Source organism: Taeniopygia guttata, chromosome 19 (genome assembly GCF_048771995.1).
Source record: "Taeniopygia guttata chromosome 19, bTaeGut7.mat, whole genome shotgun sequence".
Classification (NCBI taxonomy): domain Eukaryota; kingdom Metazoa; phylum Chordata; class Aves; order Passeriformes; family Estrildidae; genus Taeniopygia; species Taeniopygia guttata.
The window spans coordinates 1,387,458-1,399,499 of NC_133044.1; the positions used below are offsets into that span (position 1 = coordinate 1,387,458).

Below are 12,042 nucleotides of genomic sequence, written 5' to 3' on the forward strand. Positions count from 1 at the left end.
AGCCATTGTGGTTTGCACCTTGCTCCTTGCATTTTCCAGCCTCCTGCTTGCTGCTGGTGTCTCCTGACACTCTCGGTGTCCCTTGGGGAGTTGTTTGCAGTTTTGGTTTCAGTGCTGGCTGGGGATTATGCAGGGAGGGAAAATAAACAATTATGCCACCCCTCAGTGCACACAAACACACTGCCAGGAGCCGACTGCACTGTGGGTAAAATGACTCCAAAATTGTGTGTAATGAGTAGGAAAAGATTAGAGACAGCTCTTGCTATGCTGAAAATTGACATTAGTGAAGGGGGAGGAAAAGGAAAAAAAAAAAAGAGGGAAAAAAATTAAACCCCCTCTTTGCTAGTCAGCCTGGGAGGTCTAATTCGTGCTGCAAAATAAATAAATAATGCCTGAAATAAAGGCAGCTCGTGGTGGTGGTGGCTTCCCCAACGAGCTCTCCCCGTGGCCAGAAGGCTCCTGAGCATAATGCAAAATTAAATTACAAAAACCTGGCTGGAGTATTGCGACGGAGGAGCCATTTGGCAGCGGTTTGTTTGGGCGAACCGGCGGTGACCCACGGCGGGGACACATCAGGCGTGAAATTCCCTGGAAATTAGCACCAGGGGGCTAAATCCAAATCCCCCCTCGTGGAAGCCTGCTGGGGGCTCCTGCTTTACTGCCCATCTATTTCTATTGCAAATAAACCAAATATGCAGGCATTCTGCAGGGCTGGAGCTGGAGGCTGCCCTGTGGGGTGGATGGGGTGTCTTGGCCGTGCTGTCCATGTCCCATCTGCTGGTCCAGCCGGGCTGGTGGGGTCTGCTCCAGCTCCAGAGGGGCAGGGAGGGCTCTGAGCGCCAGGATTTACCCCCATGGGGAGCTGGGGACACGTCCAGCAGGCTGTGTGTCCCTCTGGGGTGGCACTGAGGAGGGGTCAGAGCTCGCTGGGCACTGCCCACCCTGCTGCACAGCCAGCTCTGCTCTCCTGGTGACATCTCACAAACCCCAGGCTGGTTTGGGGTCACCTCACTCCGTCCCCCTGCCATGGACAGGGACCCCTCTCGCTGGGCCAGGTCGCTCAGGTGGGGCTGAGGTTTGGATTGATACAGGAATTTGGGGCTGGAGCAATGTGGGGACCCTTGGGTAGTGGCAGGCAGGGAGGAGATGCTCCCCAGAGGGGTTTGCAGCAGGGCTGGCAGCACCAAGGGTGTCTCCAGCCCCACGAGCAGCAGCAGCAGCTCCACCAGCCCTGCTGAAGGGCTGGGTGTGATGTTGTTGAGGCAGGGATGGGTGAAATGACTCTCACAATTTCAGAAGGCAAAATGAGCATTTATTCAAAAGCACCTCTCTCTTTTTTATATATATTTATATTTTTTTATATAAATAAATATATATATAATATATGTTTATTTTTTAAATAAAAAGCACTCTTTTGTAATGCTTTTTATTCAAAAAGCACCTCTCTCTCTTTATATTCAAAAGCACCTCTCTCTTTTTTATATATATTTATATTTTTTTCTATAAATAAATATATATAGAATATATATTTATCTTTTAAATAAAAAGCACTCTTTTGTAATGCTTTTTATTCAAAAAGCACCTCTCTCTTTATATTCAAAAGCACCTCTTTCTTTTATAGAGAACATCGTGAACATTAATTCCATTGGTCTTAAAGTAAAACCATTTCACCTGATTGGTGCACTGGGCTTAGGTCAGTGTGGTAGAACATTTCTATAAACAATATGAACAGAAAACAAGATAATAGATTGTTTACATTCCTCCTGGACCTTTCCCAGGCTTAGTCTGGCAGAAATCTTTCTCTTTTTCTGATTGAGCTGAGAACATCCACATTGGGTGTGCAAAGGAAGGCAGCGCTTGGTTCTACTGAATGCCAAATTTTGGGGTTTCATTAGTTATTTATTCAGGATGCCAATGCTGCTGGGACATTCCAGGACATTCCAGGACATTCCCAGCTGCGTGCTGAGGTTCAGCCTCCTGCAAGGCTGATCCCAAAAGATCCACGGGCACAGAAACCCTTCCCTGGCACCTGGGCAACAAAATCCTTCCCTGCTCACACCTGGGGAACCCGAGGGGGGTTTGGAGCTGGGAGAAAACATCGAGTTCCCCCAATTTCTCTGCTCCTCCTTCCTCTGCCCCGCTCAAACAATTAGTGCTGCTCTTCTCTGCACTTCACCTGAGTAAAATATATACCCGTGGCAGGAGTGAAAAATGTATTGCTAATTACACAATTATTTTATTATGTAGCACTAGTAAAAAATGTCTAGTAAAGAATTAATTCAGTTAAAATAATTTGAATCAAGCAATTATTTTCTTAACACTAGAATTAGCTGAAAGTACTTCAAGTGGTTTATTACTAGCACTACATAATAAAATAATTGTATAATTAGTAATAAATTTGTCACCCCTTTTGAGTCTTTTTCTTTGCTCAGGACAAAGGGAAAGGTTGGAGTTTTGTTTGGTTCTCAAGCCTCACTGTCTCTGCTGGGATTTATGTTTATTCCCAATTAGAGGGAATAAATTGTTCTTCCTTTTGTCAGCATTTGATACCTCTTAAATAACACGAAATTTCTTTTCTTGGGTGTTTGGGTAATGACCTTGGAAATGAAATGGAGAGATCCTATCAGTTCCTGTGGTACTAATATATATTTATATATATATTTGTTTGTAGATATATATATGAAATATAAAAGAATGTTTCCCAAAGAGTTAATTGCTTAATTGTGTTCATGTTAATGCTTAGCACTAAAATGAGGGTTGAATGACAAAGGGGCCTTGGCTGGGGTCTCTTTCTTGCCCAGAAATGAGGTTTTTCTCGAGGGATAGAAGGATTTTAGATGAATAAAAGTGTCTCAGTGCTCCCAGACTGTTCCTGTTGCAGATACATAAATGCAGCTCCTTAATTTTCTCTGCACTGGTATTTTAATGGCCAGAAAAAATGAGGCAGACGGGGAGGGTCCAAGCAAAAAACCCAAATGATGGAGGGGGTTGGAAGAGAGGTGAGGGATGGATGCCTGCAGTGTCTGAGGACAAACCCACTGCAAATCCTGCTGCAGTTTGGAGTGAGCCTGAAGCAGAGCAGACATGGGGTAGGGTGCTACAAGGGGTAGTGACATGGAATTAATGGGGAGGGAGGGGCAGCTTGGCTGAGTTCTGAGGGAAATCTCATCTGTTTGGCTGTGGAAATGCCCCTGAAGAAGCGGATTTATTGTTTGGGGTTTCTGAATGGGAGCTTTCAAAAGCACTGTGGAAGAAATGGTCCTGTGTGAACAAAGAGGTGGGCTAGATGAGCCTAATAACTATTTTTCATTTCTTGTATTTTGATTTAATACTTCTAGATATAATTCTATGTAACAAAATATATATATTCAAGAGTGCCTGTTTCCATTACTAACTGTATCCATTAGAAACTATATCATCTCATAGAAATTCTTCTGCCTTCCCTTTTCCTCTTTTATTTAAATCACCTTTGGGGCTGATATTTTCAATGTACTGTCTTTACACAGTGGAGTTGTTCTTATTAATTTTGAGCAAAATGCCTTAAACAAATTTTAATGGAGGAAGAGCGGAGTGCTGTCCCCCATCCCTCTCCACACACGTTTTTATGAAGATCTGGAAAAGCTCTGCTGCCCTTAGGTGAATTTTATTCACATCACATGAATTGTGGGAGAGGTCCAGGGTAGTAAGTCTGAAATTGGGCAGTGCAGACGTAGCCAGGCTGATTCCCCAGGCTGTGGGGATGTTTGTGGGGTGGGAAGGTGGGGATGGATCATCCTCGGGGTACCCTGTGTACAGCAGCTGCTGTGAGCTGCCCTGGCAGAGATGGGGTTCCATGGAAAGTGTCCAGAGGGGATTTCCAGAGGGGAGTCCCACATCTGGACAGGTGTGGGAGCATCCTGCAGGCTGGAGAGGGACTTACCCAAGGGCATGGAGTGGTGGCACAGGGGGAATGCCCTTAACATGGAGCAGGGTAGATGTAGATGGGCTGTCATGAGGAAATTCCTCCCTGTGAGGGTGCTGAGGCCCTGGCACAGGTTCCAGGAGAAGCTGTGGCTGCCCCACCCCTGGAAGTGTCCAAGGGTGGGGCACTGGGGAGCTGTGACTCCAGGCTGTGTGTCCTGTGCCAGCCATGCTGACCCTCTCTGTGTCCATCCCCAGCCCTGCTGACCATCTCTGTGTCCATCCCCAGCCATGCTGACCCTCTCTGTGTCCATCCCAGACATCTCTGACCCTCTCTGTGTCCATCCCCAGACATGTATGACCCTGTCTGTGTCCCTCCCCAGCCATGCTGACCATCTCTGTGTCCATCCCCACCCATCTCTGACCCTCTCTGTGTCCATCCCCACCCATCTCTGACCCTCTCTGTGTCCATCCCCAGCCATGCTGACCCTCTCTGTGTCCATCCCCAGCCGTGCTGACCCTCTCTGTGTCCATCCCCAGCCATGCTGACCCTCTCTGTGTCCATCCCCAGCCATGCTGACCCTCTCTGTGTCCATCCCCAGCCCTGCTGACCCTCTCTGTGTCCATCCCCAGCCCTGCTGACCCTCTCTGTGTCCATCCCCAGACATGTATGACCAGGTGCTGAAGTTTGGGGCCTACATCGTGGACGGGCTGCGGGAGTACCGGCAGCCGGTGCTGATCTACATCCCGCCGCAGGGCGAGCTGCGCGGCGGCTCCTGGGTGGTCATCGACCCCACCATCAACCCCCGGCACATGGAGATGTACGCCGACAGGGACAGCAGGTGGGGCCTCTGCCTCAGTCACACCTGAGGTCACACAATCACAGAAAAATGAGGCTGGAAGAGACTCTGAGATCATCAATCCAACCCATGCCCTCACACCTCAACCAGACCATAGCACCGAGTGCCATGTCCAGTCATTTTTAAACACACCCAGAGATGGTGATTCCACCACCTCCCTGGGAAGACAATTCCAGTACTTTATTATTCTTTCAGTGAAAAATTTTTCCTAGTATCCACCCTGTACCTTCCTTGACGTATCTGAGGCTGTGTCCTCTGGTTCTGTCAGCGCTGCCGGGGGGCAGAGACTGACCCCACCTGTCTGCAACCTCCCTTCAGGAGTTGTGGAGAGCAACAAGGTCACCCCTGAGCCTCCTCTTCTCCAGACTGAGCACCCCCAGCTCCTTCAAACATTCCTCATAGGGCTAAACAGGCCAAACAACCCAGGCTGAACAACCCCAGCTCCTTCAAACGTTCCTCACAGGGTTTGTGTTCCCAGCCCCTCACCAGCCTCGTTGCCTCCTCTGGATGTGCTCGAGCATCTCAACATCCTTCCCAAACTGAGGGGCCAGACCTGGACACAGCATTTGAGGTGTGCCCTCAGCAGTGCTGAGTGCAGGGGCAGAATGAGCTCCCTGCTCTGCTGCCACACCATTCCTGGTCCAGGCCAGGAGCCATTGGCACACTGCTGGCTCATATGCTCCCCATGGCCTGGGACAGTTTGTTCCCATGGGGCTGGAGATGTGGGACTTCATCTGCATTTTAAACCGGAGCTAAAAACCGTCCCTTTGTTCCCTGTTCTCCTTTCACACAATTTCCAGCAGGTGCTGAGCCACTCCATTTTGTGCCTGCTGACACAAAGTCAGGTGCAAGAAGTGCCTTTCTGTTTGCTTGCAGAGGAGGGATCCTGGAGCCCGAGGGGACAGTGGAGATCCGCTTCCGCAGGAAGGACCTGGTGAAGACGATGCGCAGGGTGGACCCGGTGTACATCCAGCTGGCCGAGCGCCTGGGTACGTGGGACAGCCACAGGGGCACTGGGACCCGGGCACCCCTCAGGGGCATTTGGTCAGAGTCATTTCCATCTTTATTTACTCTCGTCTGACTTGGGAAGAAAACCAGATGAGATCACGGCACGTGTGTACACGTGAGATGACACTCATGCGTGCTCAGCATACCCAGGGTGTGTAATATTGTGGGTTTTTGAGCTGATTTCTCTTTTTTGTTGTATTTTATTGACTTGATCTCACAACAGACCCTCGCTGCAGATGTCTGGGTCTAATTTCCAGCTCAGCAATTGCTCAGCTCACTGAAGGTTTGTGGGCCAAGCCTTCAGCGGGCATCATTTCACGTAACGAGGGGTTTGATCAAAGACATTTTGGGCTGCTGGACTGTCACTGAGTGTCTGGGGTAGTTTGCAGTAATGATATCCGTGTGCTCCTCAGTTCCAAGGGAATCAGGAGTGTTCTCCATGTCCCTGTGAACAGGGGGGCCGTGCAGAGCTCGGTGCTGGCACAACCAGGGTTGTGTTATTTCCACTCCGAGCGATCCCAGCGCCTGCTGTACATCCCAAAATACAGAGTGTTCAGCAAAATGTACTTAATATCAGATATGTTCCCTCTCGGGGGAATAGGCTTTTTAAATAGTCCTTTACTGGCTCTTACTACAAGAGTATAATCTTACAGAGCCTCCTTTTACCTCCAAAATTGACTACATTTCAGTGGAGGGAGAAGCGTGCCATGTGAGTATGGCTTGAATTTATAAAGCCTTTTGGGATCCTTCAGGAGGAAAAGTGTTCTGCAAATGACTGATAAATCCTGGCTATTGCTGCAGTTACATTTTATTATTTGGGTTTTTTTTTTTTTTAATTTATGGCAGGGCAACAATTTATACACAAAACAACCTTCCTGATACACCTCGGGAAGAGAATAACAGGTGAAGGGTGAGGGGGTGCCCTGGGATAGTGACAGGTGTCCCTGCCCATGGCAGGGAGTGGAATGAAATGATCTTTAAAGTCCTTTTCAACTCAAACCATTCTATTATTCCATGACTTAAATCCCAGTTTGAAAGTCTGCAGCTGCAGCAAGGAAGTTATTTTCAGCAATCCTCACTTTTGGCCTCTGTCAGACTTGACAGTGTCCCTGTAGGAGCAAAGGGACAGTGACCACCCCAAATCATGGGGACCCAGCCCTCTGTGGGTACAGAACACCTGCAGGCCACCCCTGAATCCTATGGGACACTGAAAAAAAACCCAAAAGGGGAAAGATGGGGTGGAGTTCTCTGCCAACAGCCTCACAGACCCATGTGAGGAGCCTGGTCAGGGTTTTTTTCCCCTCCTCTTCCTCTACAGGGTAATTACTCCCAGCAAACTCCATACACTTTAATTAAAATGACTGCAACACAAGAGCAAGTCACTTACAACTGTACATAGGGAGAGCTCTAAAAGCTTCAGTCACTGATAAGCATCTCCCTGAGATGGATCGTAATTGCTCCCAGCACCGGGTGATCATTGCTGTTGTTTTGCCACTAATTCCACACCAGAGCAGGAAAGCCAAGATTGCAGGACACACTGAATTGCATAATTTTTTTTCTTTTTTTTCTTTTTTTTTTTCCTTTTTTTTTTTTTTTTTTTTTGCCGGTTTTCTTTCTGGCCAATTTAAAATTTGTCAAAGTCGGTCTTCTTCTGGATCACTGCCCTTTGATATTTCGCGCACTCCATTTGCCACAAACAAGCCGCAGGGCCGCAGTTCATGCTGACTCCAGCAGAAGCAGAGAAAGCTCCATTTATCTTACACTGCCTGCTGAATTCTTACTCATTAGCTGGGGGTTCACTGCCTCTCTTTAACCCCTGAGTGGCTGTCATCCCTCCCCGGAGCTGCACCAGGAGATGCTCTCCCTCTCCCACCAGCCCACGCCGGGAGTGGGAGAGCAGGGGAGGCTGGCAGATATCGAATCATTTGACATAAATCTGTTCATTATCAATTCTGCAGCGCGATTGCTGAAATGTTGATTAGCCCCCGTGGTTTATTAAAGTGTCACTCAAGAGTTGAGTGCAGGGGGAGAGAGGGGTGACACTTCTCCTGCCCCAGAGCACATTCCCACCTGGAACTGGGGTGCAGCCTGCAAGCCTTGGGCCAGAGTTTAAAATGCAGAGACTCAATTTCATTTATTTATTACAACTGGACTAAAACATGTAGGAGTGGAGTGAAAATCAGCCTCATTGTACAGATTCTGTGCCTTGTGTCAGAGGTGCAAAAATGGGGTGGAATGTGGGTGAAAGGAATGGCAGAATGGCTCCAGTTACAGCAAGAGTGGCTATTGCATTTCTATGGTTTTTGTAGGAAAAAGGCAGCATCCAGTCATCACCTGATGCACATTGTGATAGTGGGAATGTCCTCCTTGTTGATCCTGTGAGGTGTTCCTGTGTGCTGAATGCACCTCTAATTTTACTTATTTCACTTGTTAAATTTCCTAGGGCAGTCAATCTGTGCTGCTGGGGCTTGGTTCACACCTAACTTGGCTAAAGAGCATCCAAAATTGTCTTTAAATTTCCAAATAACGAGTGAACACTCAATTATTCATCACTCAGCTCCACTTCAGCACAGCAGTTCCTCTCTGAAAAGAGCATTTTGGGGTGCAGGATCAGAACTGACCCCCACTGCCAGTTTTTCAGGAAAACCTGGGAGAAACACTGATCTTCTGATTCCCTCTCTCATGGGGTGTTGGATGAACACAGGCTGTAACTTTGTTTTGTGGGTGATGCTGGTTTCAGTAGCTGCTTCCCTGTGCAGGTGCTGCTGCATTTAAATTGGTGTTAATTCACAATCACAAAGCTCCCAGAGCAAGTCCTGCTTTCTCTCAGCTCCTCCGTGGCTCTTGGCACTGGGATATCCTCCCAGGAGGGCTGGGGGCAGGAATTTTTTGGAATTATGTCGCTGCCACACTTCACCTGCTGAGAAATGAGACCTCAGGAGCGGAGAGAGGGAAGGGCCAGGGTGGGAGTCACAGGGATTCTGCACAAGGATATTTGCAGCCTGTGCCACGAGCTGGTGTGACCTTCACTGGCTGTTCATGCTGCACCTTTCTGACATAAATCCTGCTGAATATTTAGTGAAGCAATTACAGCCTGTCTCATTTAAAGAAACAAGAGACAATCCAAAAATGCCTGTCTCTCCAGGGACGTGAGTGGCTCCCTGTGACCTTCCCTCTCCCCTCTGGAGCAGCTCCCTCCAGCCGGGCTGGGGGAGTTGCCTGGGCAGCCCAGACACCTTTGGCATTTTTGCTGCCTTTGCTGAATTTTGTGGAATCCCAGGATGGTTTGGATCAGGAGGAACCCTAAAGCTCATCAGGGACAGCTTCCATTATCCCAGGCTGCTCCAAGCCCTGTCCAGCCTGGCCTTGGGCAGTGCCAGGGATCCAGGGGCAGCCCCAGCTGCTCTGGGCACACTGTGCCAGGGCCTTACACCCTCTCAAGAGAATAAATTTATGTCTGGCAGTGCTTTGCTGAAGGCAGAAGGAGAGAAGGTGAGGTTCTGGTGGGAGGCTGTTGTTGCAGGTGTGGGACCCCAAAGCTGCTGCTTTCCCAGGGCATCTTTTCAACTTTGTTCAGGCAGTTCTGTTGCTGCTTTAAAAAGAGAAAAAAGCATGTGGCACTGGGGTGTTCCCTGCCGTGGGTGGGCTCTGGGGGTGCTGGGAACAGAATTCAGAGGTTTCCCAGCCCCTTCCCATCCCAGCAGCCTCCGGAGCCGTGGTGATGGGGAGGCTGCAGGGGAAGCTGCAGTCCAAGAGCAGTAGGTGACATTTGCTGGCACTCAGGAGCCTGTCCTGTGTCCCTGCCAGGGTAGGGGTCACACAGTTCCTGGTGCTGCCCCAGCTGGTGCCAGGCTCTGCTCATGGAGCGGGGCTGTCTCGCAGTGCTGCTCCTTTTGTTTCCCTATTGATTAGCAGCCAATCCATACCTAGAGGTCTATAATGTTCCTATGATTTAAACTTTAACAGTTTCATTAACTGTCAAGTACCTCTAGAGCAAAGGAATCCCATATTTTAACTCCCTTCTCCTTGCCAGGATAAGATTTGTGGAAGATACTTCTTTTTTTCTTTTGCTTTTTTTTTTTATTTCCTTGAGAAATAAATAAATAAAGCCCAGGCTTTCTGAAAAACCCTGAGGCCTCGAGATCTGACTAGGAAAGAAAGAAAACCATTCCAAGATATTTAATTGTACAGGGGGCTTACGGGATTGATCGAGAGCTTAGCTTTTTACAATAGTCCAGTGAATAAGAAATGCTCCTGACAAACGATCGATGATGGGATAATCACTCTTTATCCCCCCTCCTCATTGTTACCTTCTTTCTTCCAGGAGAACAGGGTTCAGAAGTCAAAAATCTTTATAGACGCTGCTTTTAAATTAAGCAGAAAATAGACATTGACATATTTGTTAATCTCACCTAAATCATTACTGGGCCTGGCTGGGTGGACTCGGTGGCAGGGGCCGGAATTCACCAGCGGGGCTGCCTTAAGTGCTTGTGTTGCCATGAAAAGCAGGGAGCCTGGGAGTTCAACGTGGATAAATACAGATAATTTTTTATTCTGAAGGTTATAAGGGGAGCTTCTCTTAATTAAAACCTTCTTATTCGCATCTGAAGGGTTAGGTAACATTTATATTGGTAGGCACAGGAAAAAAAAAACATTCCTTCCCTGGGAAGGATCTTTGTCTGGAGGGCCTGTGCCTTGGAAAAATACATATATATGGGGTGTGTGAGCAGCCAGCTCAGGTGCTGGGAGCTCTCCCCTTTGGACCAGCAGCCTTGGGTTGTTGTGTGTGTGGGAATGAGGCGTGCAAGGAGCAGCAGCATCCTGGGATGGAGCCCCCAGGATGCTGTCTCAGCTCCCAGCTGTGGTTTAGAGGCTTCCTGAGCACAGATTAATATCTGATCTTCATGCTCAGGAGCCTGTGCTGGAATCTCCTTGCATGAGTTTGTCTGATCACCCTCTGTGAACCCCTTTGGGCCCAGTGACGGTGAATTCCAGCCTTGGGTTCTGTCCTTGGTCCCCTTTGGGGTTTCTGTAAAGCTTCTGCCCAGTGGTTTAGGCTGGGTTTGTTGGCTTGGGGTGCTTTGGCTTCCTGCAGTGATGGCAGAGCCCCTGGAGTGGGCTGTGGCAGGAGCAGCCTGAAGGAGAGCTCGCAGGGGTGAAGCTGCTGTGCCACGCTCTGTGTTTCCTGCTGAATGAACAGCAGTGTTGGACATCATTCTCTTCTAGGAGTAAGTCCTGTAAATGTCACTTAATTGGCGGCTCAGATCGTTGGCATTTAAATGGAACAGAGTTTCCATGATGAAAACACCCTCAGAGCCCTTTTCTGAATCTCTGTGGCACAAAGTCTGGGCTGGACCAGGGATTTGAGGGGCACTGCTGGGAGCTGATGCTCCGGGGTTTATCCTTTGGCTTTTCCAAGCTCTGGAGCTGCACTCCTGAGCTTCCCTGGGGTCTGAGCTGTGTGTGATTTCAGGCACCCCTAAACTGTGTGTGGTTTCAGGCACCCCTGATCTTGCCCAGGTCTGACCTCTGTGTGGTTCCCGGCACCCCAGGTCTGAGCTGTATGTGGTTTCAGGCACCCTGATCTCGCCCAGGTCTGATCTTTGTGGTTTCAGACACCCCAGATCTGAGCTGTGTGTGGTTTCAGACACCCCTGAGGAGCTGTGTGTGCTTGCAGGCACCCCTGATCTCACCCAGGTGTGTGGTTCCAGGTACCCCATGTCTCTGTGTGGTTCCAGGCCCCCCTGATCTCGCCCAGGTGTGTGGTTCCAGGTACCCCTGATTTTCCCTTGCAGGCACCCCCGAGCTGAGCCCGGCGGACAGGAAGGAGCTGGAGGCCAAGCTGAAGGAGCGGGAGGAGTTCCTGGCCCCCATGTACCAGCAGGTGGCCATTCAGTTCGCTGACCTGCACGACACGCCCGGCAGGATGCAGGAGAAAGGCGCCATCACCGTGAGTGTCCCTGGGACGGGGGATCCCCGAGGAGTCTCCATCCTCCTCTGGCTGGATCTGGGGTGTGGTGTGGCCCTGCCTCACTCCGTGCCCGTCCCCAGGACGTGCTGGACTGGAAAACCTCGCGCACCTTCTTCTACTGGCGGCTGCGGCGGCTGCTGCTGGAGGAGGCCGTGAAGGGCAAGATCCACGAGGCCAACCCCGAGCTGACGGACGGGCAGATCCAGGCCATGCTGCGCCGCTGGTTCGTCGAGGTGGAGGGCACGGTCAAGGTCAGTCGGGCTCGGGTACCCACCTGGCCAGGGCGTGGGCAGAGAGACCGTG

At 49.6% G+C, this 12,042-nt stretch overlaps 1 protein-coding gene across 8 annotated transcripts in view; it reads left to right on the forward strand.

The window, feature by feature from the left end:
* ACACA (acetyl-CoA carboxylase alpha) overlaps positions 1 to 12,042 on the forward strand; it is a 103,191-nt gene that overhangs the window by 86,148 nt on the left and 5,001 nt on the right. For all 8 annotated transcript variants that reach the window (XM_041719971.2, XM_041719968.2, XM_072916779.1 and 5 more), the window contains 4 exons: positions 4,565 to 4,742; positions 5,637 to 5,749; positions 11,564 to 11,718; positions 11,820 to 11,990. In XM_041719971.2, the coding sequence (XP_041575905.1) occupies positions 4,565 to 4,742; positions 5,637 to 5,749; positions 11,564 to 11,718; positions 11,820 to 11,990 (617 nt within the window). The remainder of the gene's footprint in view (positions 1 to 4,564; positions 4,743 to 5,636; positions 5,750 to 11,563; positions 11,719 to 11,819; positions 11,991 to 12,042) is intronic.